This window comes from Scyliorhinus torazame, chromosome 8 (genome assembly GCF_047496885.1).
Source record: "Scyliorhinus torazame isolate Kashiwa2021f chromosome 8, sScyTor2.1, whole genome shotgun sequence".
NCBI lineage: Eukaryota > Metazoa > Chordata > Chondrichthyes > Carcharhiniformes > Scyliorhinidae > Scyliorhinus > Scyliorhinus torazame.
Window position 1 is genome coordinate 274,397,400 of NC_092714.1, and position 27,881 is coordinate 274,425,280.

The window sequence follows — 27,881 nt, forward strand, 5'->3', positions numbered from 1 at the left end:
GAGGTCGCCGCTGTCCCGGGAGAACAGGGAGCCCTGCAAGCAGTCTGCGCGCCCCAACCCCCACAGCACGCCATGTGCGACCCGCAGGCGCAGCCGCTCTGGGTCCCGACCACCGCGGTCCCGGGAGAACTGGGAGCCCTGCACGCTGCCTACGCCCCCCAACCCCCCTCCCCGCAGCCCATGTATGACCCGCCGCCGGCGCTACCGCTTTGGGTCCCGGCCAACGCTCTCCACGGAGAGGAGGGAGTTTTCCGCGTCCCTAACGCCACCCTAACCCCCACCGCGCGCCCCACGCCTGACCCGCCGGCGCCACCTACTTGGGCCCCGACCACCGCTGTCCCCGGTGAGGGAGCTCCGCGCGGTCCCAGCGCTCGCGGCCCCACGCCTGACCCGCCGGCGCCACCTACTTGGGCCCCGACCACCGCTGTCCCCGGTGAGGGAGCTCCGCGCGGTCCCAGCCCTCGCGGCCCCACGCCTGACCCGCCGGCGCTGCCGACTTGGGCCCCGACCACCGCTGTCCCCGGTGAGGGAGCTCCGCGCGGTCCCAGCGCTCGCGGCCCCACGCCTGACCCGCCGGCGCCGCCGACTTGGGCCCCGACCACCGCTGTCCCCGGTGAGGGAGCTCTGCGCGGTCCTAGCGCTCGCGGTGAGGGAGCTCCGCACGGTCCTAGCCCTCGCGGTCCTAGCGATCGCGGTCCTAGCGCTCCCAGCCCCCCCAGCACACCATGTGCGACCCGCAGACGCCGCCATTTTGGGTCCCGGCCACCACGAGGGAGGAGGGGCGCCGATGTGCGACCCGCAGACGCCGCCATTTTGGGTCCCGGCCACCACGAGGGGAGGAGGGGCGCCGCCATCTTGGACTGCCCCAGACCTGTACGACGCGTGGGGGCGGCCATTTTGTCCACCCCCGCCGCCATCTTGTGACCCCCCAGCCATGTGCGATGTATGGGGGCGGCCATTTTGTTCATCCCCGACGCCATCTTGGACGGCAACAACGGACCCCACTCCACTACTACAACCACGGCTCGCTTCGATTACGCTCGATCAAGCTCGGCCCCGGACACTCCAGACGACGACGACAACGGTACTAATAAACGGCCACGAGACGCCATGCCTAGTCGACTCCGGGAGCACGGAAAGCTTTATATACCCCGACACGGTAAGACGCTGTTCCTTAACCACCTATCCCAGCGCACAAAAGATTTGCCTAGCTGCAGGATCCCACTCCGTACAGATCCAGGGATTCTGCATAGTTACCCTAACGGTGCAGGGGAGGGAGTTCAAAAACTACAAACTAAACGTCCTTCCCCAACTCTATGCCCCCACCTTGCTGGGATTAGATTTCCAATGCAATCTACAGAGCCTTACGTTCAAATTCGGCGGCCCCATACCCCCACTCACTATCTGCGGCCTCGCTACCCTCAAGGTGCAACCCCCGTCCTTGTTTGCGAACCTCACCCCGGATTGCAAACCCGTCGCCACTAGGAGCAGACGGTACAGCGCCCAGGACCGGACCTTCATTCGGTCCGAAGTCCAGCGGCTACTAAAGGAGGGCATAATCCAGGCCAGCAATAGTCCCTGGAGAGCGCAGGTGGTAGTAGTGAAGACGGGGGAGAAACAAAGGATGGTCATTGACTATAGCCAGACCATCAACAGGTACACAAAACTAGACGCGTACCCTCTCCCCCGCATATCCGACATGGTCAATCGGATTGCCCAGTATAAAGTCTTCTCCACCGTGGACCTCAAGTCCGCCTACCATCAGCTCCCCATCCGCCCAAGTGACCGCAAGTACACAGCCTTCGAGGCAGACGGGCGATTATACCATTTCCTACGGGTCCCTTTTGGCGTCACAAACGGGGTCTCGGTCTTCCAACGGGAGATGGACCGAATGGTTGATCAACATGGGTTGCGGGCCACGTTCCCGTATCTCGACAATGTAACCATCTGCGGCCACGATCAGCAGGACCACGACGCCAACCTCCAAAAATTCCTCCAGACCGCCAAAGCCTTGAACCTCACGTACAACGAGGACAAGTGCGTTTTTAGCACCGACCGGCTAGCCATTCTGGGCTACGTAGTGCGCAATGGGATAATAGGCCCCGACCCCGAACGTATGCGCGCACTCATGGAATTTCCCCTCCCGCACTGCCCAAAAGCCCTGAAACGCTGCTTGGGGTTCTTTTCATACTACGCCCAGTGGGTCCCCCAGTACGCAGACAAGGCCCTAATACAGACCACGACCTTCCCCCTGTCGACAGAGGCTTGCCAGGCCTTCAGCCGCATCAAAGCGGATATCGCAAAGGCCACGATGCGCGCCATCGACGAGTCCCTCCCCTTCCAGGTCGAGAGCGACGCCTCCGATGTAGCTCTAGCGGCCACCCTTAACCAAGCGGGCAGACCCGTGGCCTTTTTCTCCCGGACCCTCCACGCCTCAGAAATCCGCCACTCTTCAGTAGAAAAGGAAGCCCAAGCCATAGTGGAAGCTGTGCGACATTGGAGGCATTACCTGGCCGGCAGGAGATTCACTCTCCTCACGGACCAACGGTCGGTAGCCTTCATGTTCGATAGTGCACAGCGGGGCAAAATCAAAAACGACAAGATCTTAAGGTGGAGGATCGAGCTCTCCACCTTCAACTAGGAGATTTTGTATCGTTCTGGAAAGCTGAACGAGCCGTCCGATGCCCTATCCCGCGGCACATGTGCCAACGCACAAATTAACCGCCTCCAAACCCTCCACGAGGACCTCTGCCACCCGGGGGTCACTCGGTTTTACCACTTCATCAAGTCCCGCACTCTCCCATACTCTTTAGAGGAGGTCCGTACAGTCACAAGGGACTGCCACATCTGCGCGGAATGCGAGCCGCATTTTTTCAGGCCAGGTGGAGCGCACCTGATTAAGGCTTCCCGCCCCTTTGAACGCCTCAGTCTCGATTTCAAAGGGCCCCTCCCCTCCACCGACCGCAACGCATATTTTCTTAATGTAGTGGACGAATACTCCCGCTTCCCTTTTGCCATTCCCTGTTCTGACATGACCGCGGCCACAGTCATTAGAGCCCTGAACAGCATCTTCACACTGTTCGGTTACCCCGCATACGTCCACAGCGACAGGGGGTCCTCTTTCATGAGTGACGAGCTGCGCCAGTTCCTGCTCAGCAAGGGCATAGCCTCAAGCAGGACAACCAGCTACAACCCCCGGGGGAACGGGCAAGTAGAAAGGGAGAACGGCACGGTCTGGAAGGCCGTCCTACTGGCCCTACGGTCCAGGGACCTCCCAGTTTCACGGTGGCAGGAGGTCCTCCCGGACACTCTCCATTCCATCCGGTCGTTATTATGTACGAGCACTAATCAAATGCCCCATGAGCGTCTCCTTGTCTTCCCTAGGAGGTCCTCCTCTGGAACGTCGCTGCCGACCTGGCTGGCGGCCCCAGGACCCATCCTGCTCCGAAAGCATGTGCGGGCACAAAAGGCGGACCCGTTGGTCGAAAGGGTTCACCTCCTCCACGCGAACCCCCAGTACGCCTACGAGGAGTACCCCGACGGCCGACAGGACACGGTCTCCCTACGGGATCTGGCGCCCGCCGGCAACACGCACCCCCCCCCCCGACACCATCAACCCAACCCCCCCCCCCCCTTCCTGCCACCGCCGCACCCCGCGACCGCCCCCTTCCCAGGAGGATTGGTCCCCCTCCCCTCAGCACCGACCAACAGTCAAGCCCGAGCTGAAACCGTACGGCTCCTGGAGGCGACAACACTGGTACAAGCACCACCACCACCGCCGGGGCCGAGGCGATCGACACGGACGACCAGACCGCCCGACCGACTCGTGGCGTCGATGTAAAACAAATATGGACTGTTCACAAGAACATTTTGCTTTTCTTCCTATACCCTCTGTATATAGTTGCAATAGGACGAAATTGTCCAATACTGTATTGCCATGTGAATGTTTTGTCCTCCCAGGACCAGCCCTGTAAACCCTTACCACCATACGAAGCATCACCCCGCCGGGTTCATTTTTGACAAGGGGTGAATGTGGTAGTATGTATTGGGGGTCATGTGGGACTGGAAGCCCTAATGTCATTGGCTGACAGATCCCGGGTCCTGGTTGGCCGTTGACCTCAAGCTCCGCCCTGAAGGCGAAGTATAAGAAGCCGGAGTCTTTCCCCGCAGGCCAGTTTACTATCGAGCTGCGGGGGAACAGACACGCTTAATAAAGCCTCATCGACTTCACTCTATTCGTCTCATGGAGTCTTTGTGCGCTACATTGGTGAGCTGGGATTTTTCTTCCTTGAAGCAGAGCAGGTTAAGGGGAGATTTAACCGGGGTCTTCAAAATAGTGAGTGGGATTGATAGAGTGAATAGGGAGATGTTGTTTCCACCGGCAGGTAGTTAGATGGCGCAGTCTCAAATAACTGACAGAAGGAGCAAGTCGCGTGTAGATCAGAATTTTCTGTTGTGATTTGGAATGCATCCCTGGGAGGGCAGTGGGAGCAGATTTGAAGTAACCTTCAAAGAGGAATTGGATAACAACTTGAAGGGTGAATATTTGCAGAACAGTGGGGAAGGAGCAGCAGAGCAGGACAGATGGGTAGATTTTCCAAAAGGGCTGGCACTGACGTAATGGGCTGAATGGCCTCCTGTGCTGTAAAATTCTTTGATTCTACAAAAATTACTTATGGCTGATCGCGGTAAAGGATGTAAAAACTGGTCATGATGTTCTAACATTGTTCTCTGACTCCGCTGTTGCAGGTTATTAAAAACAACCTGAATCCGAACTGGAAAACGATCTCTGTCTCCTTGCAGTCGCTATGTAACGGTGATATGGAGAAGCCCATTAAGGTACGGGTGTCTTTTTCTTTGCTCCTCCAGAAATCAGTGGAATGCCCCTTATATTCCAGGATGTTATGTTTTGTGAGTTGAGCAGTGCAGGTATTTGAAGTGCGTACGATACTGGCATCAGGTGACTGATAGGGAATGGGTTGTGGGCAGAATAAGCTTCAGTTGAGGCAGCTGAACATGTTGTTGAAGGATTTTATGCATCGACTGCTTGATTCATTCCATTTTAAATGGTGTGATTTTAAGCTGTCTTTGTTTCTTGGCCATGTCCTAAACCACAAGAGTAGGAGAAAGCCATTCGGGCCGTCCTCAGTCCTGTTCTCCCATTGAGCGAGAACATGGCTGATCTGGACCTTAACTCCACCTGCATTGGTTCCACTTGCGTATTGGAGAGAATGCAGACTGGACGATATTTGGCTACCTGTGCTTCAGCCTTCTTCCAGGTGTTATTTCCCATTATAGCTGGTGCTGGTTGCTAACCAGTGGTTAGCTAGCTGGTTGCTAACCAGTGGTTAGCTAGCTGGTTGCTAACCAGTGGTTAGCTAGCTGGTTGCTAACCAGTGGTTCCCCCGATGCTACTGTGCTGTTTGTGTGTCTGAGCGATCTGGGTGTGGTGATGTTCTCCATCCACCTCGATCCTCCGGAAACTGCAGCCATTCTTCTCGTGTGGCTCAGTGCACCTGCTCTTTGTGATTTTACACCTCGATTCTGGTCTCATAGAATCATAGAATTTACAATGCAGAAGGAGGCCATTCGGCCCATCCAGTCTGCACCAGACCCTGGAAAGAGCATGCTACTAAAGCCCACGTCTCCACCCTATCCCCGTAACCCCACCTAACCTTTTTGGACACTACAGGGCAATTTAGCACGGCCAGTCCACCTAACCTGCACATCTTTGGACTCTGGGAGGAAAGCGGAGCACCCGGAGGAAACCCACGCAGACACGTGGAGAACGTGCATACTGTCACCCAAGGTTGGAATCGAACCCCGATCCCGGATGTTGTGAGGCAGCAGTGCTAAGCACTCTGCCACCGTGCCGCCCATTCTGGATTCTCTGATTGCGGCTGAGTGCTCTAATCCGCCTCCGTGTCCCTGGGTACGGACAGAAAATGAGCAGCATTTCCCCCTTGCTAATCACTGTCACTCCAGTGACCCATACTGGAGAGTGTGTTATTGTGGACATTGGACAAGGACAGGGCCATGTGCTCCCACTGTTTAATAATCTTTCGGTGAGGGCAGCAAGTGGCGCAGTAGTAGCACTGCTGCCTCACGGCGCCGAGGTCCCAGGTTCAATCCCGGCCCTGGGTCACTGTCCGTGTGGAGTTTGCACATTCTCCCCGTGTTTGCGTGGGTTTCGCCCCCACAACCCAAAGATGTGCAGGGTAGGTGGATTGAACATACTACATTGCCCCTTAATTGGAAAAAATGAATTGGGTACACTAAATTTTTTAAATTAAAAAAAAAAAATCTTTCAGTGGTCTCCATTAAGGGTCAGACACCAGCAAGGTGGACACTAGGGTGATGACTAAGGGTTGCTGGCAACTGAAATGCCCCGACCCTCCCCCCCTCGCCAGGGTGGGCTTGTGGGTTTCCTCACCCAAGCGGGGCGGGACTGTTAGCGCAAGGTGGGTCACGGAGTGCTTTACCCCTCTCCATGATGGGCCATTTTCAGCTCCTGAGTGCCCAGGAACTTGTTTTGATGCCGTTGCTATACTCATTCCATTTTGTTTGATATCAGGTGGCTTGTAACGATAAGGATGAAAGCACAGGCTCAGATTTGATAGGGGAGTTCACTGTTCCCGCTCGCAAGCTGCTGGAAGCAAAGGACCAAGTGGTGAGCGCCTCTCTAACTATTCCTATTGGCTGCCCTCTTTCCCTTGTAGGTCAGCTGCTCTGACTATGATGGAGACGGCTCGCATGACCTGATAGGCCTTTTTGAAACTAGCTTCTCTAAACTACAGCAAGTGGAATCTGGGAGTCCGGTGAGAATCTTCCTTATTTCTCTCAAACCAATACAGATGGCATATTCTTTTTGTATCAAACTATTCTGAAATAACACTGCACGACCAGGGGCTGGTTTAGCACAGGACTAAAGAGCTGGCTTTTAAAGCAGACCAAGGCAGGCCAGCAGCACGGTTCAATTCCCGTACCAGCCTCCCCGAACAGGCGCCGGAATGTGGCGACTAGGGGCTTTTCACAGTAACTTCATTTGAAGCCTACTTGTGACAATAAGCGATTTTCATTCATTTAGGTGCTGATTGGATGTTTGCAGTTATTGTAAAATTGGGCAGTGCATTTCCTGAAAAAATTATAATTCTCTGTGCTTTTTCTCTGCCCTCACAATGGCGCTTGTTCATTCTCTCACACACACTTTCGCACTTGCAGTCACTCTTTTCTTATGCTTTCTCTCATGCTCTCTCTCTTGCTCCCTCTTTTCCTCTCTGTTCCCCTCCTCTGGTTGTTACCACCCTGCAATAAGGAGGAGGGATGGGTTAGTCACCAGCAGGCGCACTTTCAGCAGGTGATGCAGATTAGTGTCTCGGTCAAGGAAACGTTGAGGGAGGAAATGAAAATCACATTGGAATTGTTGGGGTGATGCTAGCTTTGTGCAAGCTTGGTTTTTGAGGCACATTGTTGCAGCAGAATGGATCCGGAGCAGGAGCTGGCCATTCTGCCCATCCTAATCACACAGCTCAGGTGGAGGGTGACATAATGTTAGGGCGTTTAAAGCGTGCAGATGGTGGTCGGAAAGGAAAGAAGTCCCATTCCTCGGAATCCTCGGTAAGAATGGACGAGAGTCGTGAATGGTTTTTTAACTCAGGATGTCATATTTGAACTTTTGGGGGGAATGGGGGCAGAGTGTATGGGGAAAGGGAAGGTCCCAAGGCTATTGACACATTAGGGACAGGAGGCTGTTGTGGCGGCGACTGATTGGAATCTAGAGGTGATCGAAGAATCCGAAGGAAAATTTGTGTGGCTCTATCCAGTACGACGAAGAGAGTTAACAGGCGGCAGTGGGGGTGGGGTCCAGTTGTGGAGTGAAGGATTTAAGTACGCAATAAGTACTGTTCCCTGAATGGTGTGTTTTCTCTCCTGAAGATTGAGTTTGAATGCATTCACCCAGAGAAGAAGAAGAAGAAGAAAAGCTACAAGAATTCCGGCATTGTTCGCGTTCGATCTTGTAAGGTACATAAATCTTGAATCAAGTTACCTGGGAGATTGTGGGGCAGTTTACTCCTTGTGGGAATCATCCCACTCCCTAATGGTAATATGAAGGAATGCCTGATCTTGAGCATTGGCTGCACAGAAGCAGCAGGGAGACCGGTTACACAGGAACCGGAGACGGATTTCACTGCACAAGTCATCCAGAGGCTCTGGGGACACAGGTTTAAATTTCATCACAGAGTCTGGGGAAGTTTAAATTAAATTAATAAAACATCTGGAATTAAAAGCTAGTCACTAATAGTGACCATGAAAGTATTGTTGTTTGGTCTAAAATCCCATCTGGTTCACGAATGTCCTTTAGGGAAGGAAATCTGCCGTCCTTACCTGGTCTGACCTACACGTGACTCCAGACCCACAGCAATGTGGTTGACTCTTAACGCCCTCTGAAATGGCCTTGCAAGCCACTTTCAGTTGTATCAAACCGTTGTGAAGCTGGTTTGACCTCCTGGCCTAGTGAGTGGTCAATTCCAGCCCCACTTGACCTGGAGTCACAACGCAATTGGAATTAACAATGAATTCTTACAAAATACCTGAAGTCTCTGGTCTTTGACTGACCAATACCTACAGTCACCAGGTTTGTAAATTTAAACAATTTGTTTTTATTATTAACAATAACTGAGTGATTAGGCAGCAAATACAACCGGTTAACTGTTATCTAATTCCTAACACAGCCCCCCCCCACTAACTTGGCCCACCATATATATATATATATATATATATATATTATATAAAGACAAACACACACAAGACAGACAAACACAGAAGGGGAAAAAGATAAGTCTTTGTTTCAGATGATGTTTTCGTGTACACCTTTCTTCAGTCCAGGCCTTCATTTCGAGGTTTTTGCATCCGGTTTGTGATGGTTTTTTGCCATAGATTCATCCAGGTCTCAAACACCTCTCTCCAGATTCCGAAAACAGCAGCTAAGCAGCATTTTTGGAGGAAGACAGAGACATTCACAGATTCTTCGCTGAGTGTCTAGGGCCCAACTTCCTGCATCCTCTGAAAATCATCCCTCATGGGTAGGACCCCATCGCCGGGCAGAATATGGCCTTTGGCCAATTCATTGGCCACCAGCCAAACAATCGAACCAAAACCCTCCCGCAACAGGCCCTTCGGCCCTCCAAGCCTGTACCGGTCATGATACTAACCTTGGCCAAAACCCTCAGCACTTGTGCCGTATCCCTCTATACCCATCCTATCCATGTGTTTGTTGAGATGCCTTTTGAACGCCGTTAATGTATCTGCTTCCACAGCCTCTCCTGGCAACGCGTTCCAGGCACTCACCACCCTCAGCGTAAAAAACTGCCTCGCACATCTCCTCTAAACTTTGCCCCACGGACCTTAAACCTACGCCCCCTGGTGACTGACCCTTCCATCCTGGGAAAGAGTGTCTGCCCATCCACTCTATCCATGCTCCTCATAATCTTGTAGACCTCTATCAGATCGGCCCTCAATCAAGCAGCAAGTAATAGACAAGAACTAAGCTACCCCTCAACCAACCCATCAGCTCGTAAGCTCTGCAGTCCTGCCACATGCAGTCGTGAATGGCAGTGGACAATTAAACAACTCACTGGGAAAAGGAGGCTCCACCAGTATTCACATCTTCAATGACCAGCGAGCCCAGCACGTATGTGGAAAAGATGAGGCTGAAGCATTTGCAACAATCTTCAGCCAGAACTGCCGAGTGGATGATTCATCTTTGCCTCTTCCTGAAGTCCCCAACATCACAAATCCCAGTCTTTAGCCAATCCACAAAGTATCAACAATATATGACTGCACTGGATGGGCAACACCCACATCGCATGATTAAATAAATACATTGTGAAGAGCTAGGAGGCTGTTCAGTCCCCTGAGCCTATTAGACAGGAGCAGGAGGACCCCATTCTGATCCTCGAGCCATTCAATTAGATTAAGGCCGACCTCTAGCTCAATTCTATTTATAGCCGCCTCTGCTCCACATCCTTGATGCTCTGACCCAGCAACAATCTTGTGCCGTGACATTCCCCATGGGCCTCCAGCGTCTACAGATTTTTCCAGGAGCGTGTTCCAGTTTTCCAGTAGCCTTCATGTGGAGCACCTGCCTCCTGAATTCACCCCTGTACGGCCGGGTTCTAACCTGAAGATTCTATCCCCGTGGAGATGGGAAGAGTTTTTTGTCTTTACCACGTTGTATCGCTTTGTCAGCAGACCGACCATTGCCAGTTGTACTAATTCCATCTAGTTTGATTTAACAGATAGTAACTGAATATTCGTTCCTGGATTACGTCATGGGAGGATGTCAGATCAATTTCACGGTGAGTAAATTTCAATGATGTTTGAGTTCAGCAGGGTTCCAGACTTTGTGGGGTGACCAGCCCTCCCGTGTGTCTCGCTCTGCCTGTGATTATACATTGGAACTGTGATGTAACACTGCATGGGCCCTGTGGGAGGTTTCAGGCTGAAGCTGTTAGTTTTTGTACATCACTTAATACTGTCCCCTTGCCTGGTGCCCTCTATATTGTAATATTTGAGTTCCGTACAGGCCAGAGCAGAAATTAGGATGTTTAGGAGGAAATCTCATTATTACTCCAGTGTGCAAATCTCACCATGTTGGTTTCCGGTGAATTGAGTTGGGGGAAATAAAGTTTTACCAGTAAAAGTGCTTGTGAAGCTGTCACGATTGTCAACGAAATGCATCTTGTTCACTAATTGGATGATCAGGGGCTTTTTCCCAGGGTAGAGGGATCAATTACTCGGGGGCATAAGTTTAAGGTGCGAGGGGCAAGGTTTAGAGGAGATGTACGAGGCAAGTTTTTTACACCAATCGTAGTGGGTACCTGGAACTCGTTGCCGGAGGAGGTGGTGGAAGCAGGGACGATAGTGGCGTTTAAGGGACATCTTGACAAATACATGAATAGGATGGGAATAGAGGGATACGGAACCTGGAAGTGTGGAAGATTTTAGTTTAGTCGGGCAGCATGGTTGGAGGGCCGAAGGGCCTGTTCCTGTGCTGTACTTTTCTTTGTTCTTTGTTCACTAATGCCCCTTTAGGTAATGAAACCTGCTGTCCTTGCCTGGTCTGGGCATTCCACACCAATACATCGACTCTCCACTTCCCTCTGAAGTGACCTAGCAAGCTTCTCAGCTGGCCCATGGCCACCTTTGCAGAGCAGAATGCTGGCCTTCAGAGCAGCAACCGCTACGAAGAATGAAATTTATCTTAAAAAGTCAATCACACTGATTGAGAGGCAGATGCTGAGGAACGGAGGTTTTTTACATTGCAAATTTTTTGATTTAGGAAGTGTTGACTTGTGTTATGTTAGTAGAATGAAGTGAAGGACATGAGCATGCTGAGCCACTGGAGGGCTGAGCTGAATGGAAGGAGCAGTATGTTTTGCATGTTGGATTGTGAAAACCCTGGGTCGATCGGCATATGAAAAGAAAGATGATTAACATGTTGTGTGGAACTCTACTGTGAGAACTGATAATCTTCTGATCGGAGACAGTGGGCCTTTCTTTCCCTGTTGTGGCTTGGCCTGTGTGTTTGTGGCGACTTTTATTTCGGACTGGTCAATCTCTCGTCTTGATCACTGGGAGTTGAGACAAGGGCAGTCGTCAGCTGAAATGGGGTTGAAGGGTGTGGTAAAAATGGACCAGATCAAATTTAGTTCATATTTTCAAGCTCATTCAGTCATTGATTGTGAAATAGCAAATCAAAGACCAATATGGAAGGAAGGAGAATTGGTTTGATAGACACTGGAAGGTGAAAATCTGAGCAATTAGAGCACCGCTACAGGTGGGAGGGTATGATTACAATGTGACATGTTGACATAGGCTGTCCCCATTAGCAATGTGGACACACGAGTGCCGACAACAGAACATAGGACATACGGATGGACTCAAAATTTTCTTTTTAAAGCATTATGGTTTCTTGTTTTGTCCTTTTTTATTAAACGTGCTTTACAATTTCCCCCACTTGCAGGTTGGTGTAGACTTCACTGGATCCAATGGAGATCCCCGCTCCCCAGACTCCCTGCATTATATCAGCCCAAACGGAGTCAATGAGTACCTGACTGCCATCTGGTCTGTCGGGCAGGTTGTGCAGGATTACGATACGTAAGATTCCTCACTCTGTTCCATTGTTTTGTTTTCAAAGCATTCCTGGTTGTGAAATGAGAAATCAGCCGTCTGCATTTCATTCTGCCTCGTCACACTGTTCTCCCTTTTTCCACAGAGATAAGCTCTTCCCTGCATTTGGATTTGGTGCTCAAATCCCTCCCGACTGGCAGGTAAGAGTGAGTGGCGTGCAGGTTGGGAGTGCCGTGTCTTATTCTTGGTGCGCACTGTTATAGATGCTGTTCGATGGTATCAGTTAAGATTTCACCATGCATTTATCAAGTGAGAATTAGCAGTTGAGTCATAATGTCTACCCTCTGCCGTATGTGCTATAGAATTACTGTATTGAAATGACCAGTTTAACTTCGCTGCCACTACTCGGCATGTAATCGAGTTCCACCAGCCTGCTCTTCCTCCCAAGCACATGAAACAGAAGTGTGTAGTCATCTAACACCACCTCCATGATCTGTCCAATCTGGTCTGATTGTTGCAATCATCACAACATGGGACTTTTCTGAATGTCCATAAACCCCTGATATCTGTTTTTAAAAATAAATTTAGAATTTCCAATTGGGGGTCAATTTAGTGTGGCCAATCCACCTACCCTGCACATCTTTGGGTTGTGGGGGTGAGACCCACGCAAACGCGGGGAGAATGTGCAAACTCCACACGGACAGTGACCCAGAGCCGGGATCGAACCTGGGACCTCGGTGCCGTGATGCAGCAGTGCTAACCACTATGCCACCGTGCTGCCCCAACCCCAGATATCTCTGCTTGTTATTCTGGGAAGTGACTATAGTTCTGAAATCTGCTGTCGCATCCTATCCTCGAACCTCCAGCAGAGAAGTTACCTCACCGAGTGGAGCTCAGACACTTCGGGCCAGACCCAAAGGTGACAAGTCCCTGCATCGTTTTTGCAGAGGGATCTGGCTGTGGCACCATTTAGACCGGTGTCTTTATGCTGCAGTTGATCCTGGAATTAGATCAATGGAAACTAAGTCATTGGGTAGTGGAAGTATGTGACACTGACCCAGAGAGGAGTGAAAACAGTGAGCGAAAATCTTCAGTTGAGAGAATTTCAGTAAGGAACATTTTACACCTAATTGCTATTTTCTACTTTCCTCAGGTATCCCATGAGTTTTCTTTGAATTTTGATCCCAACAATCCATACTGCCAAGGTAGGAAATTTCTCCATCAATCTGTTGAAATATAATCGAGTCACTAATAGTACAGGGGAAGGACAGTATAGGGCAAATGCTTTCTGTCCAGTCTATCCTCCTGCTTAATCCTGGCAAACTCTGTCGGGATTAGGTTTCATTCCATTCAGTGCCACCTGAAACTTCCACAAATAAAATTACCGCATATGTTACTGGGACTGGCCTGTTCCACCATTCGGTTAGATCATGGCTGTTCTGTGCATCAACTGCATCTCCCCACATTGCTCGAGTAACCCTGAATACCTCCTGGTGGGCCAAATATCACCCCTTCACTTCGTTGTGAATTGGTGTGCCAGCTCTGGAGAGCTGTGTGTCTGCTGGGTGCCCAGGAGTTGCAATCTTGTTACGATGAAGCGCATGCTCTAGTTGTAATTGAAAGCAGCTCTTACAAATTGGGGAAAATTTAGGACATTGTTCTTAAGTATATGTAAGAAATGTTCTCCTTAAGTGGGAGTCCGTGTTTCTGTTCACTGCACTCTGTAAATAAACCGATGTTAAGGAAAGACTGGCTCCATTTCCTTCTTTAATCAGTGAGTGAGTTATTACAGAAATATCCAGCCAGTTGCATTTCTTCGTATGCTGAGTGGATTGAACTCGAGCAGTGGCAGCTGTCCGCTATAAACTGGGACCATCTGTTTGTAACCTCGGTGCCCTGAGCTTTCGACACTGCACCCCCTCCGTCATCCAGACTGCTGACATCCAACTCTTGACGTTGCCTGTCTCCGCCCCAACCTCAGTTCATCTGCTACCAAAATCCACATCCAGGCCTTTGTTAGCTCCAGACTGGACTATTCCATTGCACTGCTGGCTGGGCTTCTGTCTTCCACCCTCTATAATCTGGAGTCGTCCAAACGTCGGATGTTCGGGTTGGAACTCTTACTAAATGCCTTCATCAACCGCCCCGGTACTGACTGACATCACTTACTGTTCAAAATTTACACTCCTTCTGATCAAATCCCTTCATAAGACACAGGAGCAAAAGTAGGCCATTTGGCCCACTGAGTCTGCTCTGCCAGTCAATGAGATTGTGACAAATCTAATACAATAATCCTCAATCCCCCTTAACCCTCTAAGTCCTTCATTCCTTTACTCCGCTTTCAGACTACTTTTTAAATATATTTTTATTCAAGGCCTTTTCACATAACACAAAAGGAATCAGAAGACCCCCCCCCCCCGCTGATCCTGAACCCCCCCCCCCCCGCTGATCCTGAACCCCCCCCGCTGATCCTGAACCCCCCCCGCTGATCCTGAACCCCCCCCGCTGATCCTGAACCCCCCCCCGCTGATCCTGAACCCCCCCCGCTGATCCTGAACCCCCTCCCGCTGATCCTGAACCCCCCCCGCTGATCCTGAACCCCCCCCGCTGATCCTGAACCCCCCCCCGCTGATCCTGAACCCCCCCCCGCTGATCCTGAACCCCCCCCCCCGCTGATCCTGAACCCCCCCCCCGCTGATCCTGAACCCCCCCCCCGCTTTTCCTGAACCCCCCCCCCCCCCGCTGATCCTGAACCCCCCCCGCTGATCCTGAACCCCCCCCGCTGATCCTGAACCCCCCCCCCGCTGATCCTGAACCCCCCCCCGCTGATCCTGAACCCCCCCCCGCTGATCCTGAACCCCCCCCCGCTGATCCTGAACCCCCCCCGCTGATCCTGAACCCCCCCCCCCGCTGATCCTGAACCCCCCCGCTGATCCTGAACCCCCCCGCTGATCCTGAACCCCCCCCCGCTGATCCTGACCCCCCCCCCCCCCCCCCCCGCTGATCCTGAACCCCCCCGCTGATCCTGAACCCCCCCCTGCTGATCCGGAACCCCCCCCCCGCTGAACCCTCCCTCCCCCCCCCCCCCCCGCTGATCCTGAACCCTCCCCCCCCTGATCCTGAACCCTCCCCCCCCCCCGCTGATCCTGAACCCTCCCCCCCCGCTGATCCTGAACCCTCCCCCCCCGCTGATCCTGAACCCCCCCCCGCTGATCCTGAACCCCCCCCCCGCTGATCCTGAACCCCCCCCCCCCGCTGATCCTGAACCCCCCCCCCCCCGCTGATCCTGAACCCCCCCCCCGCTGATCCTGAACCCCCCCCCCGCTGATCCTGAACCCCCCCCCCGCTGATCCTGAACCCCCCCCCCCCGCTGATCCTGAACCCCCCCCGCTGATCCTGAAACCCCCCCCCCGCTGATCCTGAACCCGCCCCCCCGCTGATCCTGAACCCCCCCCCCCCCCCCGCTGATCCTGAACCCCCCCCCCGCTTATCTTGAAACCCCCCCCCCCCCCCGCTGATCCTGAAACCTCCTTAAAGAAATCAATAAACTGCTGCCACCTCTGGATGAACTCCTCTGCCGACCCCCTTAAGGTGAACTTCACCCAAACTCCCGCCTTCACTCCGGTCCCGCCGCCCGAGCAAGATCCGTCTACGGGCTATCGGCAAAAGCCAAACCCCCTCCGCACCTTGGACATTACATCACAGAACCCCCTCAATTTCAGACTTGCCCAAAATATGGGGACGGATTTGTGGGCCCCGCCCACATCTGTCCTCTACCCCACATCTGTCCTCTACCCCACAAAGAACCTTCTCATCCTCGCCACCGTCATATGAGCCCTATGTACCACTTTAAACTGGAAGAGGCTTAACCTCGCACAAGCCTTGAACATACTTAATGACCCTGCCTCTACATCCCTCGGAGGTTAAGAATTCCACAGATTCACTACCCTCTGAGAGAAGAAATTCCTCCTCATCTCTGTCTTCAATGGGTGGCCTCCGTTACGCTGAGATTATGCCCTCTGGTCCTAGACTCTGCCCCCAAGGGGAAACAACCTCTCCATATCTACCCTTTTGAGCCCCCTGAGAATCCTACATGTCTCAATAGGGTTGCCTCTCATTCATAGACGTAGAATCCCTACAGTGCAGAAGGAGGCTCTGCCTGCACCGACCCTCTGAAAGAGCACCCTGCTTCGACCCACACCCCCGGCCTACCCCCGTATCAGAAAACTGAATGGGCTCAATGATTCTCAGCCTTTGTAGCCGTTCCAACTCCTCCACCTCTCATGGTATAGGGCACTATCCTGTGCTTGGAAAAGGCGAGGTGTATCCTGAGGATCTATGTACACATTCACCGTAGTATCACACAATGTACCCAGTTCATCATTGAACACATCCGGATACTAAACAACATCGTTGGTCAGTCACCTTTTGTGTGCTTAATCTCAGTATTTTGGGGCGGCACGGCAGCACAGTGGTTAGCACTGTTGCTTCACAGTGCCAGGGACCAGGGTTCGATTCCCGGCTTGGGTCACTGTCCGTGCGGAGTCTGCACATTCTCCCTGTGTCTGCGTGGGTTTCCTCCGGGTGCTCCGGTTTCTTCCCACAGTCCTGAAAGATGTACAGATTAGGTGGATTGGTCACGCTAAATTGCCCCATAGTGTCCAAATATTAGGAGTGGTTGTTGGGTTACAGGGAGGATAGGGTGGAGGTGTGGACTTTGGTAGGGTGCCCTTTCAGGGGCCGGTGTTGACTTGATGGGCCGAATGGCCTCCTTCTGCACTGTAAATTCTATGACCTCGCCCCAGCTCAATGGAATTTTGCTGAGCCGGTCCCAACCTAGCAAACCCAGCCCCTTGACCTTGACCACAAGGAGGCATGCCCTTGCTTCTTGACTATTACATACAATATGGACTGCCGAGCAAAGGCGCATATCCGAAGATTAATCTCTGTGGAGTCGGGGCTGCTGCTTGGTGAGAGTCCCACAACGACTTGCAGGTCTCCTCACTAATTGCCAACACTGAGGCTCCTGTGTCCACCTCCATCTTGATTTGCTTCCCATCCGCCGCCACCAGTATAATTAGACCACTGGGCTGGTTTAGCACAGTGGTCTAAATAGCTGGCTTGTAATGCAGAACAAGGCCAGCAGCGCGGGTTCAATTCCCGTACCGGCCTCCCCGAACGGGCGCCGGAATGTGGCGACTAGGGGCTTTTCACAGTAACTTCATTGAAGCCTACTTGTGACAATAAGTTATTATTATTATTATATAGGCTCCGCTCAGTCCTCATTAACATTAAAGATGTAAGTATCTCCCTCTGCCTGCTCCGAGCTTTTCACATGGTGCACAGCAGTTTGAGGCTTCCTCTAATTAAAATTTTCTTGCTCTGTCTTTGCCTTACCTTTTGCATCACTGCATTTCTTGTTGCATCAGTGGCAAACATTGTCCATAAGCTGGCAGTGATTCAGAGTGTGGCCCCCACACTAAAACTCCACTGCTTTCAACTTTCTGCTTGCAGCCTCTTTTCTGCACTTGGTGCGGCGACCCTGCCTCGCGGCGACCCTGCCTCGCGGCGACCCTGCCTCGCGGCGACCCTGCCTCGCGGCGACCCTGCCTCGCGGCGACCCGGCCTCGCGGCGACCCGGCCTCGCGGCGACCCGGCCTCGCGGCGACCCGGCCTCGCGGCGACCCGGCCTCGCGGCGACCCGGCCTCGCGGCGACCCTGCCTCGCGGCGACCCGGCCTCGCGGCGACCCGGCCTCGCGGCGACCCCACTCGCCTGCTGAAAAAGTCGAGCATTGCTGACAAATTTTTAATCAGCAAATGAATCCAGGGATAAGGTGGTAAAGTGGATATGAGGATTATCACATCAGATCAGACATGATCTCATTGAATGGCGGAGCGGACTCGATGGGCCGAATGGCCTACCTCTGCTCCTAGGTCTTGAGGCCTTTCCTATGGAGTGAACGAGGAATGCTCCCAGATCTACCCAATGGAGAACAAAGTAATGTTTCACCATGGGAGACCGTGATGTCCAAATCTTTAGTTGATGAGTTTTGATCCGAATGTTGGGTTTTGACCCCTTGTGCGGTGCTATTTGAGATGGATGAACATTACTTTCTCTCTATTGTCAGGGGTGCAGGGTATTATTGATGCCTATCGCAATGCCATTGTCAACGTGAGGCTGTACGGACCTACCAACTTCGCCCCCATTATAACTCACATGTCCAGATTTGCTGCGGCTTCCAGTCAGCAAAACACCGCCGGGGTGAGTACCGGGGGGGATGGCGCAGAGCAGGAAACAAGGGGCAATGTCAGAGAAAGCTCACTCCACACAGCCTGCCTGCTTCACACGGGAGGGACTGGCATTGGCCTCCTCCGAGCGTCAAAGGGAGTTTGATAAAAGTGCTCAAAATCATGAGCTTTGGTAGGGTAAATAGAGAAAAGCTGACCGACACAAGGGTCTGTAATCAGAGGACGACAGATTTAAGGTAATTGGTGAAACATCCAGAGGGCAGATGAGAATTATTTTCCCCACAGTGAGTTGTGAGCTGGAACGTGATGCTTGCGGGCGGAAGCAGATTCAAAAATAACTTTCAAAAGAGAATTGGATTGATTTAAATTCATTCCTGAGATATGAGCATCACCGACAAAGCCAGCATTTGTTGCTTATCCCTAATATACTTGAGTAAATATACTTGAAGGGGAAGAATTGGCAGGTGCGGAGAGGCTGAGGACTCCTAGGCTACAGCAATGTGGGGATAGGAAAATGTTGAGACGCTGTTTCTTCTAGACAGCTGGTGCCGAGGCTGTCTGAAGTGAGATGTTATTGACTGAGTGGGAAGGTACTTGTCTTTGAGGTATTTCTCTAAGTTAATCATCCATGCGTTGGAATGGGGGTGAGGTGTAGTTTCAATATCACCATGACAACTTTGGGTTGTTTTTCAAAACTTTCAGGAAGTGGCATCCTTTTACTCATTATTTTGCGAGATGTGGACATCACTAGCTGCACCAACAAGCTATTGTTGGTCTATAGGTGACTCCAGTCCTACACTTAACTCTCGGTGGTGCGTGCATCTGCCACCCTTGTTCTTCCAAGTAGCAGAGGTCCTGTCTTTGGGAGGTAATCATAGAATCCCTACAGTGCAGAAGGAGGCCATTCGGCCCATCGGGTCTGCTCCGGCCCTCTGAAACATCACCCCACCTAGGTCCACTCTCCTGCCCCATCGCCATAACCCCACCTTTCGTTACCAAGGGGCAATTTATCATGGCCAATCCACCTGACCTGCACATCTTTGGACTGTGGGAGGAAACCAGAGCACCCGGAGGAAACCCACGCAGACACGGGGAGAATGTGCAAACTCCACACAGTCACCCAAGGTCGGAATTGAACCCGGGTCCCCACAGTGCCACCCTCGACTGTTTGAGCGCTGGGATGGTGCAATTACCAACAGTACGTATGGCGTACAATTAGTTAGTGGAGGGATGGGTTGTGGGCGGAAGGATTGAACATCCAAGGTTCTTGCGTCTCATTTCTACCCAGTGTGGGACTCACTGGCAACCCTCTCCCAGCAATCTCCTCCCCCTCCCCCCCCCCCCCCCCCCCCCCCCCCCCCCAAATACACACACACATACACACCCCATCGAGTGGCTGCCTCTGGGGTGTGCAGCGGAAATTACAGGATGTGATGACCTCCACAGTTGAATAGTTGCGCCACAGTCTCCGTTAACAGCCTGTTTGGGATGATGGACTGGAGGGTGTTCGCTGGTGAAACTACTCCCCGCCCCCATAGAAATGATCCCCTGGGGAAATGAGGGAGGAATATTCATGGGATCTTCCTATGCATTCAATGCTGATGATGCCTGACTCTTTGTGATTTCTGCCCCTTCAGCAATATTACGTCCTGTTAATTATCACCGATGGGGAGATAACTGATTTGGATCAGACGAGGAATGCAATTGTCGAAGCCTCAAAGTTGCCCATGTCCATCATTATTGTTGGTGTTGGCGACGCAGATTTCCAAGCCATGGAGTTTCTTGATGGTGACGATGGGGTCCTGAAGTCACTGACTGGAGAACCGGTTTTCCGGGACATTGTGCAGTTTGTACCTTTCAGACAATTTCAAAATGTAAGTACAACAGCCTGGAGGTTAGAGCATCAGCATAGCTGCCATCGTATCTATAGATGTCGAGGAATTGGAGGGATATCTAGAGGGTGGTGGGCGTCTGGAACCCACTGCCTGAAAGGGTGGCAGAGGACAGCACTTGGAAATGCATTTGCTCCATTGCATGAGCTGGAGAGGGGGATTAAGCGGTCCGATTAGTTTTTGGACAGTAGAGGCCAAATGGTGGTCTCTGTATCTTTAATTTTTCACCTTTGTGTCCTGGGGAGTTATCTCCAGTGTCCTGGACAAAATTTACCCAATAACAATATTGGTGAAACATTTATCTGGTTATTATAGAAACATAGAAAGCAGGAGGAGGCCATCCGGCCCTTCGAGCCTACTCTGCCATTCATTATGATCATGGCTGATCATCCAACTCAATAGCCTGCTCCCTGCTTTATCCCCGTACCCTTTGCCCCAAGTGTTATATCGAACTGCTGCTTGAAAACATACAAGATTTTGGCCTCAACTACTTCCTGTGGTGACGAATTCCACAGGCCGACCACTCTCTGGGTGAAGACATTTCTCCTCATCTCTGTCCTAAATGGCCTGCCCCGTATCCTCAGACTGTGACCCCTGGTTCTGGACACACCCACCATCAGGAACATTCTTCCTCCATCTACCCTGTCCAGTCCTGGTAGAATTTTATAGGTTTCTATGAGATCCCCCCCCCCCCCATTTTTCTGAACCCCAGTGAATATAATCCTAATCCATTCAATCTTTATAAAAATAATTTGTATTGTCACATGTCGGCTTACATTAACACTGCAATGAAGTTACTGTGAAAATCCCTAGTCGCCACATTCCGGCGCCTGTTTTGGTACACAGAGGGAGAATTCAGAATGTCCAATTCGCCTAATAAGCACGTCTTTCAACGTGTGGAAGGAGACCGGAGCACCCGGAGGAAACCCACGCACACACGGGGAGGACGTGCAGACTCCGCACAGACTGTGACCTAAGCCGGGGACCTGGGACCCTGGAGCTGTGAAGCAACAGTGCTAACCACTGTGCTACCACAATCTCCCCTCGTATGTCAGTCCCGCCATCCCAGGAATCAATCTGGTAAACCTTCGCTGCACCCCCTCTAGAACAAGAACATCCTTCCTCTGATAAGGAGACCAAAACTGCCCACAATACTCCAGGTGTGGCCTCACCAAGACCCTGTATAATTGCAGCAACACATCCCTGCTCCTGCACTCTTCGCTATGAAGGCCAACATACCATTTGCCTTCTTTACTGCCTGCTGTACCTGCATGTTTACCTTCAGTGACTGGTGTTCAAGGACACCCAGGCCTCGTTGCACATTTCTCTCTCCTAATTTATGGCCATTCAGATCATAGTCTGCCTTCTCGGCTTTGCTACCAAAATGGATAATCTCTAATTTCTCAAATTATACTGTATCTGCCATTCATTTGCCCACTCACTCAACTTGTCCAAAACACACTGAAGAATCTCTGCATCCTCCTCACAGCTCACCCTTCCACCTAATGTGGTGTCTTCTGCAAATTTGGAGATGTTACATTTTGTTCCCTCATCTAAAACATGAATATATATTGTGAATAGCTGGGGTCCCAGCACCGATCCCTGCGGTACCCCACCAGTCACTGCCTGCTAATCTGAAAAAGACCCGTTAATTCTTATTCTTTGTTTCCTATCTGCAAAACAGTTTTCTATCCATCTCAATACACTACCCCTAATCCCATGTGCTTCATTTTTACACACTAATCTCTCAAGTGGGACTTTGTCAAAAACCTTCTGAAAGTCCAAATAAACCACATCCACTAGCTCTCCCTCGTCAACTCGACTAGTTTCATCCTTGAAGAATTCCAGTAGATTTGTCAAGCATGATTTCCACCTTCATAAATCCATGCTGACTCTTGTCTGATCCTACCAATATTTTCTAAGTGCTCTGCTAGTATCACAGGTGTGTGGGAGGTTGCTGCGTGCAAATTGAGAGCTGCGTTTTCTGCAACATTTTATTTAAACTAAAATGGCACAGGGATGGGAACCTGTGCAAGGGGTCAGAGGAGGGGGAATCGAGAAAAGAATAAAAGACAGTAAGGGGAATAGGAAAAGTGATAGGCAGAGAAATCGAGGGCCAGAAACAAATAGGCCCTCTGGAAAAGTAATGGGAACAGGACAAGGAATGTTAAGACCAGATTTGAGGCTTTGTGCCTTTATAAGCAAAGCATTCACATTAAATGGATGAATTAATTGTGCAAATAGATGTAAATGGGTACGATATATTCAGGATTACTGAGACATGGCTGCAGGGTGACCAGGGATATTCAGTATTTAGGAAGGACAGACAAAAAGGAAAAGGTGGTGGCGTGGCAGTGCTGGTTACAGAGGAGATTAACACAATGAGAAAGGATATTAGCTCCGACAGTGTGGTATCTGAATGGATAGAGAAACACCAAAGGGCAAAAAACATGAGTGGATGTTGTATATAGACCCCCAAACTACAGCGGTGATGTTGGGAATGGCATTAAACAGGAAATTAGAGATGCATCTGATAAAGGAACATCTGTAATTCTGCGTGATTTTAATCTGCATATAGATTGGGCAAACCAAATTAATCACAATACTGTAGAGGAGTAATTCCTGGAGTGCTTATGGGATGGTTTTCTGGACCAATACATTGAGGAACTAACTACAGAACACGGCATCCTAGAGTAGGCACTGTGTAATGAGAACGGAATCATTGGCAATCTAGTTGCGCGAGACCTCTTGGGGATGAGTGCCCATAGCATGATAGAATTCTGCTTCAAGATGGAGGGTGGCGTAGTTGATACTGAGATGATGGTCCTGAATCTTAATAAAGGAAATGATGATGGTATGAGGTGCGACTTCACTTATGATGGATTGGGGAACGCTGTTAAAGGGATGACAGTGGATGGGCAATGGCAAACATTCAAGGAGCGCATGGGAGAACTGCAACAATTGTTCATCCCTGTCTGGCACAAAGGTAAAATGGGAAAGCGGGAAGAGGCATACAAATTGGCCAGAAAAAACAGCAGACCTGAGGATTGGGAATGGTTTGGAATTCAGCAAAGAGAACCAAGGGATTGATTATTTCACAGTAATTTCATTGCAGCCTTCTTGTGACACTAATAAAGATTATTATTATTAAGGGGAAAATAGAACCTGGGAATAAGTTTGCAGGGAACATAAACAATGACTAATAGTTTTTATAGGTATGTGAAGGGAAAAAGATTGGTGACGACAAATGTAGGTCCCTTAGTCAGAAACAGGGGCATTTATAATGGGGAGCACCCCCCCCCCCCCGCCCCTTCTGCTCTGACACGCTATCATTCCTCCCCGCCCCCTATTTCTGCTCCTTCATGGCTACATCAAGTCTTCCCTTAACTACATCAATGCTCTCTGCACCGACTACTGCTGTGTGAGTTCCACACCTCACCTATATTATATGAAGTAATTCCTAATTCTTTCCATTAGCGACTATTTTATATTTATGGCTCTTGTCCTCCCAGTCTCAATTGGAAACAGTTTGTGGAATGTAACACATTGGGGGCAGAGCTTTCTGTTGTGAGATTGTGTGGATTGATGTGATGCTGTGGGAAGACCAGTGTTTCTCTCCATTGATGGTAATGCTGATTTTTATTTTTCCTCGTTCTTTCTCAGGCCCCCAAGGAAGCTCTGGCCCAGACTGTACTGGCCGAGGTGCCCAAGCAGCTGGTGTCTTTCTTCAAGATGAGAAACCTGCCACCAGTGAACCCCCCAAAGCCGGCCCAGTAACCGTGCACCAGGCAGGCTGGGTGCACGGTGTAAGCACCACCTTCACCTCTGTGCACACACCCACACAGGCCAACTATGACTCGGATACCAATGATTGGGGCCAGTAACTCTCCTGGTGACTGATGCATACACACAAGCAGATCCAACATTTGTGAGTCCTGCAGGTTGTAGAAGTGTCTCAAATACTTGACCGTACGCAGAAAATTCAAAATGTAATTTCCCATAAATGGCCCATGCGAACTACAAGCATTAAGAATGTTGCAGGTGACTGTCTGGTCAGTGGACATCCTGGGAGGACTCGCGAGTGTTGGCAATGCTGCCATTCACATGACTTAAGTGGTAACTGAGGATGACACGGTGGTGCAGTGGTTAGCACTGCTGCCTCACCGGGTCACTGTCCATGTGGAGTTTGCACATTCTCCCCGTGTCTGCGTGGGTTTCACCCCCACAAGCCAAAGATGTGCAGGGTAGGTGGATTGGCCACGCTAAATTGCCCCTTAATTGGGGAAAAAAATTGGGCACGCTAAATTTTTTTTTTAAATGACTTAACTGATATCCTACCTTAACAGACTCACAAACATAATCTTTTGCTGACCAGTGCTTGGAGGGTGGGGAACATGGATGTTACAGTTCAGCACGGCCGTGTTCTCGGTGCAAGATATTTGAAGGTTGTTATTTTCCCATATAACCCACCTTACTATATTCCTTGATTTTCGGGAGGGTAGTTTTTGACCGTGAGGTCAGCGTTCCCCTACTAGCATGTTGCTTGGCTTTGAACCCCAGCCGGGAATAAAAGCCCAGATTCACTTTGGGCTCGGGAGGCCGGTGATCCTCGCAGTTTGTCTCGACCTGGGTCTGAATTCACACCTGGTTCAGGTGAGGCCAGAGGTTCATAGGGCCCGACTCCAATTCCAGTTCCTCTGACAATAGCTGGCCCAGTTTGGGTTTGATCCAAACTGTTGTGCAATTAGTCGCTGTGTCTTTTCCTGGTTCGTTCGCCCATCTGTGCACTTCTGTTAAAGCAAGTATTGACTCTCTCGCACTGTCCAATGAATCCTCTGCTGCCTTACACAGCTGATTTCCAAAGCTTTATTCACTCGTACAGCAAACCCCTTATGTAATTATCCCTATTAGAGTATATACGCTACATAATAGACCAATCCGGTTGCCATCAATGGTGATCACCTTTAGAATGCTTTCTTCCATGTTACTGAAAACAGTGAATACATTACTATACTGCAACCTGTAACCACATTACTTTTCCACCTTGCATTTATTAATTTCCAGCTGGTAGTACCCAAACCCTTTACTGATGGATAAATATTATTGATGCCCCCATTGATGGGTGGCACGGTGACACTGGTTAGCACTGCTGCCTCACAGCGCCAGAGACCAGGGTTCAATTCCTACTTTGGGTCATTGTCTGTGAGGAGTTTGCACGTTCTCCCCGTGTCTGCGTGGGTTTCCTCCGGCTTTTCCGGCTTCTTCCCACAGTCCAAAGACGTGGATTGGGCGTGCTAAATTACCCCATAGTGTCCAAAAGGTTAGATGGGGTTATTTTGTTACGGGATTAGGGTGGGAATGTGGGCCTCGGTGGGGGGGGCTCTTTCAGAGGGTCGGTGCAGACTCGATAGGCCGAAACGCCTCTTTCTGCACTGTCGGGATTCTATCAAAATGGGATCTTGTTTAAATATTGTTTTCTGTTGCACTTTCTATGTCACTGCTTTCTAACCCTTCTGCCAATGAGCACTGGTTAATGTTTGAATGTTGGCAGGTTAAGGATTAAGAAATTGCATTAAATACGTTGGATAGGAAACAAATTGGTTTTTTTTTGCCCCTTGAAATGTCTATCAGTGTTTTATTTTGAATACTCATCTGTGTTTTTATACCTTATGTTAAAATGCAAAATGGTCATTTTCTGTGAAGGAACAGGGGGATGGGGGGGGGCATCCCAATTTGCCAAAATGAAAAATGGATTGTTTCCCATTCGATTTTCCACAGGTTGATTGGAACCACCTTACCCTGGAGTGGTGGGGTCTCCTCCAACAGCTCCCCCCTCTGTTGGCAGGATCAGCTTATTGCACTCTGTATCAGCAGAACTTGCAAATTGAGCTAGTTAAGTTTGCAGTCCGCCTCCTCTTTCTCCCCGTCCCAAAGTAATACTTTAGTAGTTTATTGGATTACATTAGCCCAGTACTGTATTTACAAAACTCACACAGTGAGCATCTTATCAGTTACTTGCCCTTATAAACTGGCACAGTTCCTGTTGACAGTCTGCACACAAAGATTATATCAATCTTTCCCAAACCGTAGTCCACCTTAAGCAGCATGTAGAGTTACAAATTGTATATTTTAATGAAAAGTTTCCACACTTCCGTAGGGCATGAGACATACCCCAGCCAGATTTTTATTCTTTGCTGTTTTTTTCTTAATAATGTCTGTGCTGTTAAAGGTGCAGCATCTCTGGTGCTCCTAGAAACTGCAGAATCTCTGTTCTTTAAACAAGGCAAGTATTTTGCCGACACCTAGTTTGGGCTGCCTGTAGGGTTAGTATTTAGACCCTCCTCTTCCAGTCCTGATGAGGTGGGTTTCAAGCGCTTGGTGTTTCCCTGTTCACAGATCTCCTAATACCACTCGTCCTGTTGGGGGATCATGCAGAACCCTGTTAGCTGCCCAAACGTCCAGCCGCTACCGAGATTCCAAGTGGGTCCCCCGCCCGCCAGAATCTCTCCAACTGCTGCTCTCTGTCATTCCGATTGAAGAAGTGTGACTGATGATGGAAAGGTTATGTAGAGACCTAACTAGTACTCTCGGCTAGTGGCATTGCTGTACTTCCTAAGATGGGACAGTCTGAGGGTTGTGAGTAGTCTAGAACCTGTGCTCAGAGCACTCTGCGATTTGTGCCAAATGCCGTTTATCCAGTTCTGGCCCCATGACTTTGACTCCTTGTGAAGCAGCCAAATTGCACTGACTGAGTCAGAATGTGTCACTTATTGTATGTACCCTGGGAAAATAATTCATAAAATCCCAACAATGTGTTAAATATGATCTTGGATATCAAATCTCAATTTATTTGAGGAATGAGAGACGAGGATTATTTCACAAGTGGTTCATCGACAATTTGCCCTTCCTCGTTTGTTTTTCTCTTCCCTATAACTTTCTCTCCATCCCCCTTTTCCAAAAAGGCCGAACCAGGGCTCCCATTGAGACTTTAGTAGAACATGACCAGTTAGTAACTCTTTTACTGCAATCATTGGTTTTGAATAAATAACTAGGAATCTGTGTGTGTGTGGGTAAATCATTGACACAGTTTGCTGCTACTTCAGTAATAGAAGTTGCGTACGGTCGTAAGAAATAAGAGCGGGAGTAGGCCAATCGGCCCTTTGAACCTGGTGCATCATTTGTCAGGATCACGGCTGATATGATTGTGACCGTAACTTCACATTTTCTTGCCTGTCTAACTCGACCGTGAATATGTTCGATGACCCAGCTGCCACTGCTCCCTGGGGAAGAACGATCCAAATATTAACAATCCGGTGAGAGAAGAAATTCCTCCTCATCTCCATCTTTAATGGAGATTCCTTATTCTGAAACGTGCCCCCCCCCCCCCCCCCCCCCCCCCCGGGGCCTGGACCCTCTTACGTGGGGAAACATACTAAGAAGTCTTACATAGGAAGAAGTGTAAGACCTCTTAACTGTGCTCACCCCAGTCCAACACCAGCATCTCCACATCGTGGGGAAACATGTTCTCAACATCTATCCCAGTCTCCTTCAGAATCATATATTACTGTACAACAACATTGTGCCTGCTTCTTACAGACCAGGAAACC

The 27,881-nt window shown here is 50.4% G+C and overlaps 1 protein-coding gene across 6 annotated transcripts in view; it reads left to right on the forward strand.

Annotated features, from left to right (window-relative positions):
• The window catches only part of cpne1 (copine I), a 140,083-nt gene extending 112,750 nt beyond the window's left edge, over window positions 1–27,333 (forward strand). For 5 of the 6 annotated variants that reach the window (XM_072515355.1, XM_072515359.1, XM_072515357.1 and 2 more), the window contains 10 exons: window positions 4,750–4,839; window positions 6,720–6,818; window positions 7,936–8,022; window positions 10,299–10,358; window positions 12,026–12,159; window positions 12,278–12,332; window positions 13,286–13,337; window positions 18,262–18,395; window positions 20,020–20,256; window positions 23,938–27,333. In XM_072515355.1, coding sequence (XP_072371456.1) covers window positions 4,750–4,839; window positions 6,720–6,818; window positions 7,936–8,022; window positions 10,299–10,358; window positions 12,026–12,159; window positions 12,278–12,332; window positions 13,286–13,337; window positions 18,262–18,395; window positions 20,020–20,256; window positions 23,938–24,051 — 1,062 coding nt within the window. In that variant the 3' untranslated portion in view covers window positions 24,052–27,333. Of the gene's footprint in view, window positions 1–4,749; window positions 4,840–6,574; window positions 6,671–6,719; window positions 6,819–7,935; window positions 8,023–10,298; window positions 10,359–12,025; window positions 12,160–12,277; window positions 12,333–13,285; window positions 13,338–18,261; window positions 18,396–20,019; window positions 20,257–23,937 lie in introns of all 6 variants that reach the window. The other variant, XM_072515361.1, reaches the window with a different exon arrangement.
• Window positions 27,334–27,881: the final 548 nt, after the last annotated feature.